Below are 14,738 nucleotides of genomic sequence, written 5' to 3' on the forward strand. Positions count from 1 at the left end.
CCTAGGCAAACCTCATTGGCTCGCTGCACCATAGGTTCTATTCACAAAGGTCGACCTTCTTTTTGTCGAGGACCGCCGTTGTTGGTCATGGATATCCTGCTCGTAACCCACCCTCACCGGTGGGATAGAATCACTGGGAAATGTTGAGTGCATTTCCCTATTCGTTTCCTTCTCTATTTTCCTTTCCTATGAATCAAACACTGGATATGGTTTCCCATAGGGATGAAAATTGTATGGGAAAATCTCGTACCACCTGGCCGTACGAATGATCGAATACTCTTTACTTGGAAAAAATGAAAACAGAAAATTTCGTGGGAAAAATTTAGTAGAAACGGGAACAAATTCGGATGAACTATTTTAACGACCGTTTTCGCGCATCCTATATTTTAGCAGGAACGTTCCCATTATAGAATACCGTATTTGAGGTTCCTGATCCCAATGGCTCAGCAGCCCAGACCTCAAGCGTCTGTGGGCTGTGGCCCAGCCCACTTAGGTGCCGCCTTGACTCTTTCGGCCTTCCCCAGCTGGCACTTTTCAACATTGTTAGGGTTCCCAGCCGCAGCCGCAGCCGCAGCCCCAGGCCGCACTGCCGCAGCCACCAGGCGTCCAGCCCCCCAGGTCCCCTGTTCGCCTCGCCGGAGTCGGTCCGTTGGAGCTCGCCCCTCGCCCCCAAATCCCGACCGCGCCTGGTGCCCGCCAGACGGCCTCGGCGGCTGCCGCGCCAGCCGCCAGCGCCAAGTGGTGGTGCGCACCTTTGTCCTGACCCGAGCCCCTCCCCTTCCTCCGCCTCACTCGCGCCTGGTGCCCACCTCCGCCTCGACCTGAGTCCTGACCCGAGCCCCTCCCGTTCCTCACTCGCGCCGCCTCGCGCACTCGCGCAGGGCGCAGGCAAAGCGCCGCCGCCGCTCAGCGCCGAGAGGAGCAGGGGATCCGAAGCCTCAATTTGTGATTATTTATTGTCCTTGCCACACGGGGCCTCAATGGGTGGATGCTGACCGTGCTGTCCCCTTCACGCGCGTGCCGCCTGCTTCGCGTCTTCTCTCATCTCGAAGCTAGGGTTTTGCCCGCCGCCGCCATCCGACTCTCCTCATCATCGTCCTCATCCTCATCTTCCCCAGCCGCAGCCGCCGCCCCGCCTCCGATGGCGCCGGCGTGGTCGGCCCTGCGGGTCCGCGAGCAGTTCATCACCTTCTTCGAGTCCAAGGCACACACGAGGTGGCCCTCGAGTCCCGTAGTCCCCGTCGACGACCCCACGCTGCTGTTCGCCAACGCTGGGATGAACCAGTACAAGCCGGTCTTCCTCGGCACGGCGGCGCCGGACTCGCCGCTCGGCCGCCTGCGCCGTGCCTGCAACACCCAAAAGTGCATCCGCGCCGGCGGGAAGCACAACGACCTCGACGACGTGGGCAAGGACACCTACCACCATACCTTCTTCGAGATGCTCGGGAACTGGTCCTTCGGGGACTACTTCAAGGAGGAGGCCATCGGATGGGCCTGGGAGCTTCTCACCCAGGTACGTACACTCCTTTGCTGCCCAATTCATTCTAATTGAGTGTTGATTGCTTTGAGGGAGGCTAGTGAGTTGGATTTCCATGAGATTGTTCGAGGCTGCAGATAGATTTATGAGGGAGCAGCTTATGGTAAGGAAAGTTGGGGCCAGTGCAAGAAACATGGGTTTTAGTCGTATTTCAGGGTTTCAATGATTTGGTAGACACAGGATGATTAAAGTGGGGTTTTTTTATTTGTGTGGTGATCTGGTACTCCAATGGTCAGAGGCACTTTTCTGGACTCATATGATTATATGAATATGAGAAATATAACAAGATGGACTTTTTTTTTTGTTATCCATGTACCGATTTGGAAACTTTTGTGATAGATGAATTGGTTGTTTAGAGCTGAAATTCCCACAAATTTATAAGAAGCATACTAATTTTCGCTGATTCTGAGCTTGGCTATCTCTGTTTAAATTTGAAAGGAAATCTGCTCTATTTTTGTCTGCGTGTAATGGTTTCAGTGATGGTGTTTCTGAGCTGATTGTGATGATCAAATTGCACTTTGAATGATTATAGTCCGTTATAAATAGGTAATTACAGGAGTGAGTACTATGGTCTCATTGAAATAGTATAGCCTTCGGTAGCAAATAAACTGGAAATTAAATGATGGGAGATTTGTATATGTACTCCCTCTGTTCCAATTTATAGGTCGTTTTGGCTTTTCTAGAGACACTACTTTTACTACGTATCCAGGCATACGGTATATCTAGGTGCATAGCAAAAGCTATGTACCTAGAAAACCCAAAACAACCTATAATTTAGGACAGAGGGTGGTACAAATTACCAACTGGTTTATGAAAATAATACCTCCCACCTTTTTATGACCTACTGATTGCTATGTCATGTATTCACAGGTATATAAATTGCCCACTGATAGAATTTATGCCACATACTTTGGTGGTGATGAGAAATCTGGTCTTGCTGCTGATACTGAATCGAAGAACATTTGGTTGAAATATCTACCGAAAGAAAAGGTTCTGCCTTTCGGCTGCAAGGTATAGTGCATGTGTTTATTGGTCACAGCGTTTTGCATTGTAGGCCTACCTCTTTTTATACTCTTTCCTCGTGCTACTGTTGGGTTTCATCTCTAGCCTAGCCCAACGTGCTTGGGACAAAAAGGTTTTGTTGTTACTAGTCTTAATATTATTTTTATTTTCTATTTGATTGATTCATAACAAACAATTGAAATGCATTGCTTGAACAGGACAATTTTTGGGAGATGGGTGACACTGGTCCTTGTGGGCCATGTACTGAAATTCATTTTGATCGTATTGGCAACCGTGATGCTGCTTCCTTAGTTAACAATGATGATCCAACTTGCATCGAGATATGGAACCTTGTATTCATTCAGGTCAATATGTCATTCTTTTGTCTCTCTTATTTAAGCAGTTATCAATCCTCAGTGCCACATTTCATACTTCCTTGTTAGTTCTTTCTATGTACTGATGTAGTGGTTTTATTTTCAGTTCAATAGGGAGGCAGATGGCACATTGAGACTTTTGCCAGCAAAACATGTGGACACTGGGATGGGCTTTGAGCGTTTAACTTCTATCCTTCAGAATAAAATGAGCAATTATGATACAGATGTATTCATGCCAATATTTGATGCCATCCACCAAGTATGTTTCCCATCTGCATGCATCATACTTCAAGTTACTTTTATTTATGTTTATGCACAGGTGTGCATCTAGATATCGTATTCTATGGATATGCATTGATAATTTTGTACGAACATGTAAATGCAGTTGGCTGGTGATGGAATTCAGCCATACTCTGGTAAAGTAGGTTCTGATGATATTGGCAAAGTTGATATGGCTTACAGAGTAGTTGCTGACCACATAAGAACCCTTTCTTTCGCTATTGCTGATGGTTCTCAACCTGGTGTGTGAACTCATTCTTAAACACTTTTCCTTTTCCAATTTCAATTATGCTTCTAGGGCTTTGTTATCTATTGCAGAATGGTATTGCCCCTCTTAATATGAGTCCATCTATAGGTAATGAGGGAAGAGAGTATGTTCTGAGGCGCATACTTAGGCGAGCTGTTCATTTTGGTCATCAGAAGTTGAAGGCAAAGCAAGGATTTTTTAGCTCGTAAGAAACAAGCCGTTGATTTGTGTAATATGCCATGCCTTTATCTAGAACAATATGTTTGCATAACTCTATTTGAACACGGAATGCTACAAATATATGTTTAAGAGGGATGGATGTTGCCATATGGTATGACGACAAGGATAAGCTTTGTGCTCTTTATACAATTGGTAAAGTTACTATGTTTATTGTGAAGTAAGGCACTCAAGTGAAAGTAAGATTTTGGATGTTTGTGCACAAAAGTTTTCTGCCTTGTGATACTTTTACTCTTGGTTCAGGGTATGCATTTTTTGCCAGTGTTGTTTATTTTAGGTACTGGTGTTGTATTTATTTTATTCTTGCCCCAGGATAGTTCTACTGGTTGGAATATATTTTCGGAGACTTAGTAATGCCTTTTGTTTTGCCAATCTTATTTGCCGTAACTTGATTATATGTATAAGTTGATTAGCCCTCCACTTCCGTATTGAAAACAACACTATTTGTTACTGGATGTTGTATTCTTGAGTATCAAGAAAGCTACCTTTTTTATTTTGGACCAATTAATTACTAAATATATTCACCAGTTTTTATTCGGTGGTTGCTATTTCTTGGGTGTACTGAGTACTGGCAGCATATATTCTGTAAATGTTTACTATATTTGACATCAATATCAAATTGAGGTGAAATGAGGTTGAAGGTTGATACATGATAATTAATTCATGGATGGTAGATGTATAGGTTCCTTTTCTTTGTGAAAAAAAAGATTTTCCCATATAAATCACTTGCTGACTGCAGTGGGTTATATTTTCAAAAATACAGTGCCGTAGCATTTGTGAGCTGTGATATGTGTCATGAAGGTGCAATAACATATAAGTATATGTTCAGTATTTGGAGTAGTTCTAGGATTTGAGCATCAGTATTAAGTATATTAGATATACATGTATGGACATAAAATAGCTAATGCTCCATATCACTATGTATTGTATATATATTACTTTGTAATGCTACTAAACCTGGAAAATGGATCTGTCTCTAATAAAACATCCAATCAACAGCTCTGCTTTAATTTTTTTTAATATGCATATCCCTTAGAGTGCTGATGTGATTTACTATTGAAATTATAATGTTCTTGAACAGGCTTGTAAATGTTTTTGTCCAATTGATGGGTGATGTATTTCCTGAGTTAAAAGACAATGAAAAGAAGATCAAAGATATTATTAGAGATGAAGAAGAAAGCTTTGAGAACACTCTAGCAAAGGTAATATTAGTTTCCTAATTTTTTTTTCCTGACTATAACATCCGTTTATTATTTCATTAGATCATGAATCTTCTATTTTACTAGAAGCATGAATCTTCTATTTCACTAGAAGCATGAATCTTCTATTGTAGGTTTTATTTTCTGGTATTGTTTGCCTCTATTACCACTAGTGCTGTTCGTGTATTTTTCAGGGTTATGAAAAATTTAAGAAAGCTGCAGATGCTGTTAAGGATAATGGTGGAACTGTACTTAGTGGCCAGGTAAGTGATTTTGGTTTTTGAATTTCAATGCATTATTTGTTTTTATTTTCATTTTCATTTGAAGATAAAAATGCTTTGTTTTCTGAGGTAGGTGGGTAGGGCACCTCTATTCTGTTATACTATTTGCAGGGTTCTTCCTTCTGTGTTTTTACAACCTGTACTGGTTGCCCATTGTTAGTCTGCTGTAGCAACAGTTTGCACTGAATAACCCAAGACATCTAAATCGGTATTGTGGCATCATATTTAGTGCCTGTTTCTTTCAGCTGTAGATTGTGAAAAGCAGCTTCTAGATGGTGGAATTGCTAGATGTTACAGTGTGGTGTCTGGACTGTAATTTAGTATTGCAATGTGGGTGCTTGATTGGTTCTAGGGCTGTGAAAATCTAGCAATTGCAGGCTCAAAGCCTCAAACAGACAGGCCCTTAAGTATCACAGCTTGTGCCGTATGATCCCATGGGTCTCAGTGCAGCTTGCGCTAGTCCTTTTAATTAACTTTGTTAATTAATGCTTGAAAGTCCTTTTTGTGTGTTGGGGGCGGGGGGTGATGAAGGAGTTCCTTTCTTCTCATTGAATCAGATGCAAATGTTTCTAGAACTGTCATGCATACATCTTTTTCCATGGATGATAATCCAGTCTTATTTGTTAACTGCACACTGACAGCCCTGCCTGAACTATTTAAGGGTGTGATTTTCAGAATGAATTCATTAGCCTGGCCTGAACACCCAACTATCCCAACCCAAATCTATGGCTTGTGGGTGCATGTCCATGCTGTTCGGTGCAAGGCAGCCTGTGGTGTGAGTGATATCCATGTCGTATGAGTTGGATGTGTTGCGCCCATGCTGTTTGGGGCAAGGTAGCCTGTAGTGTGAGTGATAGCCATGTCGTATGAGTTGGATGTGTTGAGGGGTGCAGGCCTTTTGTATTTTTGCCTTGGCCCAATTGATGGTGTTTGGTGTGGTTACCCCCTAGTTTGAACCTTCTTTTTTTTCTTCTTTGGAATTTGGCTATGTCAGCATAGGTTTCTTGTGTTGGCTAATAATGGTGGAATTTATAACCGTGACTAGTTGTTTTTACAATGTAACAACATTGCATAATTAGCATCAGTAAAAATCTATCAATCCAGAGTACATCACAAAAAGATTTAGGTATGCATTCATCCAGATTACAACATAATTAGCATATTTGATTTATGGACCCATTAAACCTGTTGGGCCAAGCTTGGGCAGGGGGGTGCTTCTTGCACCATTTGGGCCAGGCACATGCTTGTTTGGCAACTGAAAATTGTTGTGCTGCATGAGTGGACCTGGCTAGTGGCTAGGCATTCCTCCCTATGAAATGGTTCCTGAGTTTGGGTTGCCTTTACATTTGATGTACTTAAATAGTTCATTTATTCTTTCAGGATGCATTTGTTCTTTGGGACACTTATGGTTATCCAATTGATTTGACTGAGGTTAGTTTTACATTTGTTATTTATCTTTTAACCAGCTAATTTGCTAGAACTTTTTTATGTTTATCATGTATTATTATTATTTCTTTGCGTAGGTCATGGCAATCGACTACGGGCTGACTGTTGATAAGGAGGGTTTTAATGCTTCTATGGAAGAAGCGAGGCAAAAAGCTAGAAATGCTCGTAACAAGGTTATTTTTACGTTTCTACTAAGTGTAGAAGTTAATCCTAAGAGTCTCTTGTGGTGCCATTTGTTATCCCATTATTCTTGCTGTTTGTGTTTCTATATTTGCTGATAACATTTTCCAATATCTATATGTTACTGGTATTGAAATCTGTTATCCATGTTTGTTCTTTGTTTATCTTTGAATTTCATGGTAACTGTTTTTCATCCCTTCAATTTTTACTATATATGTTTCTTTTTGCAGTCTGGAGGAAACTCTATTGCTATGGATGCGAATGCTACAGCGCATTTGCACAAACTGGGGCTTGCCAGCACGGATGATAGCCCAAAGTTTCTGTGGCCCAAGGTTAGTTACACCTTTTCTTATCTGACACATCTATACTTAGGTTCTATTTGAATCCTAGGGGATTCTAGAATCCGGATTCTAAAATCCAGATTTCTAGAATCCAGATTTTGGATAATAAAATCTCTAGCCGTACGAGACCTCGATTTTTAGTTATGGATTCTAGATATTTCAAAGAGTGTTTCTCCCAAATACCCCTCAGCATTGTGTTCAATTAGCAGAGTTGTTAAGAAAAGGAAAATGTAAGAACGTACAAAGTGCCTAGGTCCACGTGAATTGCATCTCATCTCCATCCCTGTGCCTGTTGGTTGCCGCACGCCCGCACCACCTCTGATCCGTGCCAGGTTTGCTTCTTGTCTCCTCCAAGTAACCCCTTCACCATCCAATCGCTCCTGCGTCCTGATCCACAATGTGCGTCCCGTACCAGGGCTCTCCATTGATCGACCATAACCACCAGCAGCCCAAGTCCCCATTCCCTGTCCGCTCTCCCTGGAGTGAGGAAGCCCGTAGAGTACATGTGGATGTCGTCGTCAATGTTGTAGAGTGTGAAGTGGTGGGCCCAGATCTGTAGAGGGGAAGGACGACAGAGGAAGCGTGTGCGTACCAGCGAGTAAATCTGAATTGCACCATCGCGTGATCTCACCCACGTAGGTGGCGCTGTGCCAGTCCCTCACCCACTGGGGCGTTCGCTTTCCCGTGATGCAGCTTGCCGGCGCCGGCGCCGCCACACATGGCCGTGAATACAGCTGCTCTGATGACCAATTGGATAGCATGGCTCTGACTGCCTGGGGATCCAACATGTGTGCTCGTCATGCCGTTGGTAGCTGTTGCGTACACCGCTCCGCGCCGCATCCAAAGTAGGCTCGAGGCTGCTCGTTCACGCTCCTCAACCTCGACGAAGCACCAATCAGCGGAGCCGAGTTCACGCTCCTCAACCTCGCCGAAGCACCAATCAGCGGAGCCGAGTTGCTTACTAGTGGCAGCGCTTGTGGCTGGGGCAGGGCGGAGGCGGCAAGAGCGGCTGCGTAGGTGATAACGATACAGGACGGCAGCCGACAGGGGAAGATAAGGGTAAGGGCAAATGTGACTTTTCGCATGTCCTATCCTACGTTATCTGGGTTTGGAGAGGTACAGAGATTTCCAGAATCCCAGCGTCGGATTCCCAGAATCCTACCCATAATCTGCCTTTTTTTTTATCTGGATCCTCAGAATCCCAATGGATTCAGACGGGCCCTTATTAGTTAGTTATACTCAACTTCTGGTTCTTCCCACACTTTTGATATTTGTAATCAACTATTAGGGTTATGCCAATGTTTACTATGCTTTTCTTGATCTTACCATTAAGATTTTGTAGGAACATGAAAGTGTGGTGAAGGCTATCTATACTGGCTCAGAATACGTTACTACAGCTACTGGTGATGAGGACTTTGGCCTTGTGCTGGAAAGTACAAGTTTCTATGCCGAACAGGGTGGCCAGGTACACCATGTCTATATCCATGCAATAGCGATATGAAATCTGGCATTAAGTGTTTTTAAATTCACACCATCAACTGTTAGCCTTGTTCAGTGTTTAGAAATATCAGCCTCGTCTGGCTGGCAAGTTCTCTTTAATTATTATTTTCAGGCAGTTCTTGGATAGTTAGTGCTGCCTTCTGGTATATTCGATCCAAATGTGCTGTTCTAGGACTTGTTTCAATTTGCCAAACAATTGTCATGTTAAAACATTTCTGTTTTTAACTTTATTTTATCTGTATCATTTCACCATTTGAAACACAAAGTTTGTACTGTCCCCAAAGTTCAGCTAGGCGCTAGGTGGAATCTAGGCGCTAACCCATTGCCTAGCGCCTAGTCGGGAGTACTCGGTCCTAGGCGCTCCTAGGCGTTTTGGCAATATAGCCATAAATTTTACATATATATATATATTATGTATATAACTAGTAGTTAGTAAATTAGTCAATAGACAGCTAGCTGTTAAAAAAAAAATAGAAAACACTAAGTTGTGACTTATCTGGATGATTTCAGCAGCCTCCCATCCATGAGCACACCATATCAGCAGCTGGTAATTACAATACAAATGGATAGGACAGTAATACAAGTGCACAGGGGCGGATCTGCAGCCCAGGCCCTAGTCGTTGGGCCATCAACACCACATACCCCATGTAATTTCAGCCCAATAATGAAGGCCCAGGCAACAGCAAACCTAACCCTCCGCCTCTGCTCCTATCTGCCTCCCTCCGTCCCTCCCATGAGCGCGCGCCCGCAGCCGCACCCGCGCCGCCGCACGGGAGGAGGCGAGGAGCATGCCAGCTGCCTGTCGGCGCTACCTAGCCGGACAGCGCTCGCCGCACGCCATTCCGCGGCGCACCAAGCCCTCCCGCCGCGCCACTGCCCAGGCGCCCATCCCATCCTGGCCCCGGCATCCCGCAGGCGCAGGGTGCAGGCCACACCACCGCAGAGCGCCGCGCTGGCCACCCCTGCCCTCCAGGCTCCAGCTCCAGCTGGCTCGAGCCCAGCGCCGGCGGCCCCTGCCCTCCAACAGTCCAGCTCCAGGCCCCTTTGGCCGCCCTCCGCGCCGCCTAGCGCCGCGATGCGCGATTATGCCTCTAGTCGCGGCGACGGGCTTCGCCCAGCGACTAGGCGCGCGTAGTCGCCGAGTAGTCGCCGCCTAGCCAAACTTTGACTGTCCCTCCTGATCTTGAGACTAGAATTGTAGCGAGGGAACATTGATGCATGGCTCTAAAGGTTCTCAACGTTACTTTTAATATTGAAACTTGAAACATAGTATATAATTGTTGGAAACAATCCTGTGTCTAGGTGCATGCTAGTGTCAAGGTTCATAGCATTTACTTTAGCTAAATTTCAACATGGAGTAATAGGATTAATAGGCTGATTATTTGGGTAATATTCTGCATTAATTAGGAGGCTATCACAGCCACAATTGTAGCTGACGGCTGCCTACATATGAGAGAGAAAAACAGAAAATGATAAGTCATTTTATAGCTACCAAATCCACTGTATTTGTGTGTGTGCTTGTGTGGAGTTCTTTAGTATCCTGTTGTGGGCTATCTGCCTTTCAATAATTTCTATAGCTTGATGTCATTATATCACAGCAATAATATACTGCAGTTTACCTTCAAAGTTATCTGCTTTTTCAAATGTCATCACTGAGACATACATTTGCTAAATCTTTTGGATTAACATGGATTTTTTGGCTTCAAGATATTTGACACTGGAAGCATTGAGGGGTCTTTTGGAACTTTTAATGTGAACAACGTCCAAGTGTTTGCTGGCTATGTTCTACATATTGGCTCATTTACAAAAGGTTCCAAGGTTTTGTCTCTTGGTGATAGTGTGATATGCAAGGTGATACCTTTTACTAGCTACATTTTTGCACTAAATTAGTTCGTATGTAATTGATCGTATTTCAATATGGCAAAAACCCATTGGTAGGTTGATTACAACCGGCGCACACTGATTGCTCCAAACCATACGTGTACTCACATGTTGAACTTTGCTCTAAGGGTATGTTTCTACCTTGTCCAAAATTTACACAGTTGCTCTCTTCTCTCCTGATGATTCTGCCATTGCATTTATAGGAAGTACTTGGTGATCATGTTGACCAGAAGGGTTCAATTGTTCTACCTGAGAAGCTGAGATTTGATTTCTCTCATGGTATTGTGGCTCCTTTGTATTCCACTGACTGAATTTTATGAGCTCGTTTAGTCAGCTGTTAATTCATATAACAGGAAAACCTGTCCAGCCTGAAGATTTGAGAAAAATTGAGTCCATAGTGAACCAGCAAATAAAGGATGAGCTGGGTGTATATGCACTTGAAATAAAATTAGAGGATGCAAAGCGCATAAATGGTCTTCGTGCTGTGTTTGGTGAAGTAAGTTTTCTTGCTCATGGAATGTTGATATTTCTTGTTTGGCTAGTTATTAAAGGGGTTGGCATATTGATTTTGTAGATCTACCCTGATCCAGTAAGAGTTGTATCAGTTGGTCGTAAAGTGGAAGATCTGCTTGCAGATCCTGATAGCAAAGAGTGGTTATCCATATCGACTGAACTATGTGGAGGTTTGTTTTCAGCTCTCTGCTATGTAATTCTATGTTTCATGATTATGATATCTAAAATTTTGTGTATATATCAGGTACACATATCACAAACACAAGAGATGCTAAAGCATTCGCACTCTTATCTGAGGAGGGTATTGCAAAAGGTGTTAGGAGGATAACAGCCGTGACTGCTGGATGTGCCACCCAGGCTATGGTGTTGGCATCATCTATTGATTCTGATATCAATGAAGCATCTCAGTTGGAGGGAGCTTTGTTGGAAAAGGTATCAAGCTTCTATCATTTTTTAGGGATTGTCTCTCCTGGAGTTGCAGTGTTGACATAACATGATCAGTTGAGTGCTATAATAATGAACCAAGGCGTAGTCTTTTTCGTGGGAGCATAAGAAACAACATTAATAAAAGCTGTTCTGATGCATGTCTTACATTAGTAATGTTCTATTCTTTAATAACCACTAGCAAACATGCCAGTATGTTGTAATGGGATGTACAATTTGTTGCAGTCCTCATGCCAATGAAAATGAGCAAGCTATTTTTATTGGATTTAATTGGGCTTGGCCCAACCTTATAAATCAAATACTCCCTTTGTCCAGGAAAAGATGCAATTGTAGCACAGTACCAAGTTAAAGTATCTTAAGTTTGACTGATAACTATATAGAAAAAAGTATCAATTAAGTGTCATCAGATTTGTCATGAGATATTTTCATAGTATACTTATTTGGCGTTAGAAACATTAATATTTTTATCTATATATATTTGGTCCAACTTTTGGCACTTCAACCATTCTTTTTGGGATGGAGGAAGTAGATTCCATGGCCTTCAATTAATGTTAGTACTATAAAGTATTAATGTTAGTGCTATAAGAGCTTAGGAGTGTGGGTGTGTGTTGTAAGGGCTCTTGCCCCTTTTTTCTTCTTAATACAAAGATACACAGCTCTCTTGCGGGTTTCAAGAAAAAAAATAAAGTATTAATCCCACATTCGCATTTAAAGTGTTTATTATAGATCTAGTTGACACCATTGGGCAGGTTGAAGGACTGCATCTGTACATTACTCCTGTGGAATTGAAGACTTCTGTCTTTTCTGCTGAGATATATATCATTTCTAAGATTACCGTCTAATATCAATCTCCCTTTATCAGAAAATTGCTTCCATCAAGAGTGGGCTGGATGCAGCTGCTATCCCTGCTGCGAAAAAGGCTGATTTGAGAGGCAAGGTTTCAAAGCTAGAGGTCTGTAAATGTTTCTATTTTGGATTTCTTATATATGCTCATGTTTAAGAAAGAAGAATCACCTACGACATTTATGTTCTCTTTTTAATAAAAAGTTACCACCTAGTAATTTACTCTCTGTTCCAAATTGTAAGACATTTTTTCTTTTCTTTACATAGTGTATATTTAGGTGCGTAGCAAAAGCTATGTATCTAGCCAAAATGACCTACAATTTGGAATGGAGGGAGTAATAGTTTACTTTTATGATGATTATAACTGTTGCACATCTCAGGATGAACTTAGGAAGGCAAAGAAGAAAATGGGTGAGCAAAATAAACAAAAGGCTGTGCAGTCTGCAATGGATGCCGCAGACGCTGCTCTTTCAGGAAATAAGCCGTTTTGTGTTACTCATGTCGATGTGGGTCTTGATACCACGGCTGTCCGGGAGGCGGTTATCAAAGTCATGGACAAGGTACTTACATTGTTCATTTTCGCTTTATTGTTAAAATAATGTTAGTCAGTAAATTGCTATAGTATACATGGCATGTTGTAGTAGAACTATTTTATCCCATCTCAAGTCTTTAGATATCCTGGTGAACTTTTGGATGTCTTGGCCCAGGGTTTGCCTATAATGTTATTCAGTACTGATGAGGCATCAAACAAAGCTGTTATCTATGCTGGTGTGCCTCCCAATGCTCCTAGCGGCTTCAAGGTGTTGGACTGGCTAACACCTTCAATTGCACCGCTCAAGGGAAGAGGGGGTGGCGGCAAGAACGGCATTGCCCAGGGCCAGGTGAGTGAGCAATCCATTCCTAGAATATTCTATGGTCTTGGGTTCAAGTCATCAAGTTATAAATGCCTAAATCAATTCTGCGATTCCTTCACTGCAGGGAAGTGACGCTTCTCAGCTCAAGGAAGCAATGGCACTTGCGAACAGCATTGCTTCAATGAAACTCTGCTGATTGGTGATAACTGGTGCACTCCCCATGGGGTCTTATGCGTTGCTGCTGTTGGATTACTCATCGCTTTTAGTTTTCCATTTACCCAATGTACTTAACAGAAGTTCAATGGTGTTCACAGTTTCATTTATACTCGCCATACAATTGGAAGCACATAAAGCTGTCCAATTTAATGAAAGGTTCTATACAGGATGGCTTTGGTGCGCCACCGTTTAAATTTCGCTCCGGCCAGAGATGCCTTGACCAAATTGGTGCCGCTTGCTTCATGCTATCAGTCTCGCCTTCTCGGCGATTAATTTGCATAGGCTTCTGGTATGAGATATACAATTGAATTGGGTATGTGTGTGTGATATGCGGATGTGCTATCTTAACTCTCATCCACGAGGAAATCGGAAGCCTCACAGGCTGTGAGGCGCTGTTCTGCAATACTGTAGCTGACCCCACACCACACTGAACTAAATGCATCAGCGGGTGTCTGTTTTTGGAGGCTTTTACATGTGTGCCGTTAAAAAAGTTTGTAATTTTACATAAGTCATTAAAAAAATTGACCGCACACAGGTGCCATTGCTCTAAACTTGTTTGCCTTATAAGCTATTTCGTCCGTGTTCTGTTTGTTTTTTGTCGTTTGGTGTGGGACCGGCTAGTGAAATTGTCCATATTACCCTTGGCGGTCCCACACCAACCAATGAAGAATCCTGGGGGAGAGAGCGCGGGGACGGCTTCGGCTCACGGTGACAGCGGTGGACTAGGAGTGCCGGCGTCGGATCTGGCAGCGAGGCCGCCGGGGCACTTCCTTGCTTTCCCCGGGCGCGTGGCCTCCTCCCTCCCGGTGGCGCACACGTCGGCCCTTGGAGGCGACGTAGACGGCCTCCTGGAGCCACCCGCCGCCCTCGCGCCCCGCGCATCCTGGATCGCGGCCCCCGTCACTGGAGCGCCGCGGCCACCCTCCTGGAGCACGCGCCGCTGGATCTGCTGACGAGGAATGGCGGCGCCCTAGCTCCCCTCTCCACGACGACGAGCAGCGAGGCCACCAGGGCACCTCCTTGCTCTTCTCGGGCGGCGTCCACTTCCCCTTCCTATCCCCACCGGTGGGGCATCCAGCATCTTGGGCGCCGCGCGCCTGTGGCGAGTGCGCGACGAGGCTGGGGGACTGAGACGGTGACGGCGCCCTGGAGCTAGCGGCCGCGCGTGGGTATGGCTACGGCGGACGGCAATGGCAACGCGTGGTTGACGAGGAGCGCAGCGGCAGATCTGGTGAAGGAGACGGCGACGGCGGGCGTGCGGTGGGGCAGCTACGAGCTTGCCCACGTTGACGGTGACGGGGCACAACGAGGACGACTAGGAACTCGGCCACGTGGACGGTGATGGGATCCAGGCGGGTGAGGAG

At 44.2% G+C, this 14,738-nt stretch overlaps 1 protein-coding gene across 1 annotated transcript; it reads left to right on the forward strand.

The window, feature by feature from the left end:
- Nucleotides 1-546: 546 nt before the first annotated feature.
- LOC136502749 (alanine--tRNA ligase-like) lies at nt 547-13,540 on the forward strand. The gene is made up of 22 exons (XM_066498001.1): nt 547-1,513; nt 2,408-2,548; nt 2,758-2,904; nt 3,020-3,172; nt 3,299-3,434; nt 3,548-3,644; nt 4,758-4,878; nt 5,070-5,138; nt 6,537-6,587; nt 6,680-6,775; nt 7,013-7,114; nt 8,466-8,588; nt 10,331-10,474; nt 10,562-10,633; nt 10,708-10,783; nt 10,858-11,000; nt 11,079-11,187; nt 11,262-11,449; nt 12,324-12,413; nt 12,685-12,864; nt 13,012-13,185; nt 13,283-13,540. The coding sequence occupies exons 1-22, from the start codon at nt 989-991 to the stop codon at nt 13,352-13,354; spliced, it is 3,009 nt and encodes a 1,002-aa protein (XP_066354098.1). The 5' UTR covers nt 547-988; the 3' UTR covers nt 13,355-13,540.
- The last annotated feature ends 1,198 nt before the right edge of the window (nt 13,541-14,738 follow it).

This window comes from Miscanthus floridulus, chromosome 14 (genome assembly GCF_019320115.1).
Source record: "Miscanthus floridulus cultivar M001 chromosome 14, ASM1932011v1, whole genome shotgun sequence".
Lineage (NCBI taxonomy): Eukaryota > Viridiplantae > Streptophyta > Magnoliopsida > Poales > Poaceae > Miscanthus > Miscanthus floridulus.

What these genes read in the sequence shown, in the direction of transcription:
- LOC136502749 (XM_066498001.1), top strand. Translation starts at nt 989, where the DNA reads ATGCTGACCGTGCTGTCCCCTTCACGCGCGTGCCGCCTGCTTCGCGTC. An exon ending in CCTGGGAGCTTCTCACCCAG is followed by an intron (nt 1,514 to 2,407) that starts GTACGTACACTC and finishes ATGTATTCACAG; the next exon opens with GTATATAAATTGCCCACTGA. An exon ending in AAGCAAGGATTTTTTAGCTC is followed by an intron (nt 3,645 to 4,757) that starts GTAAGAAACAAG and finishes GTTCTTGAACAG; the next exon opens with GCTTGTAAATGTTTTTGTCC.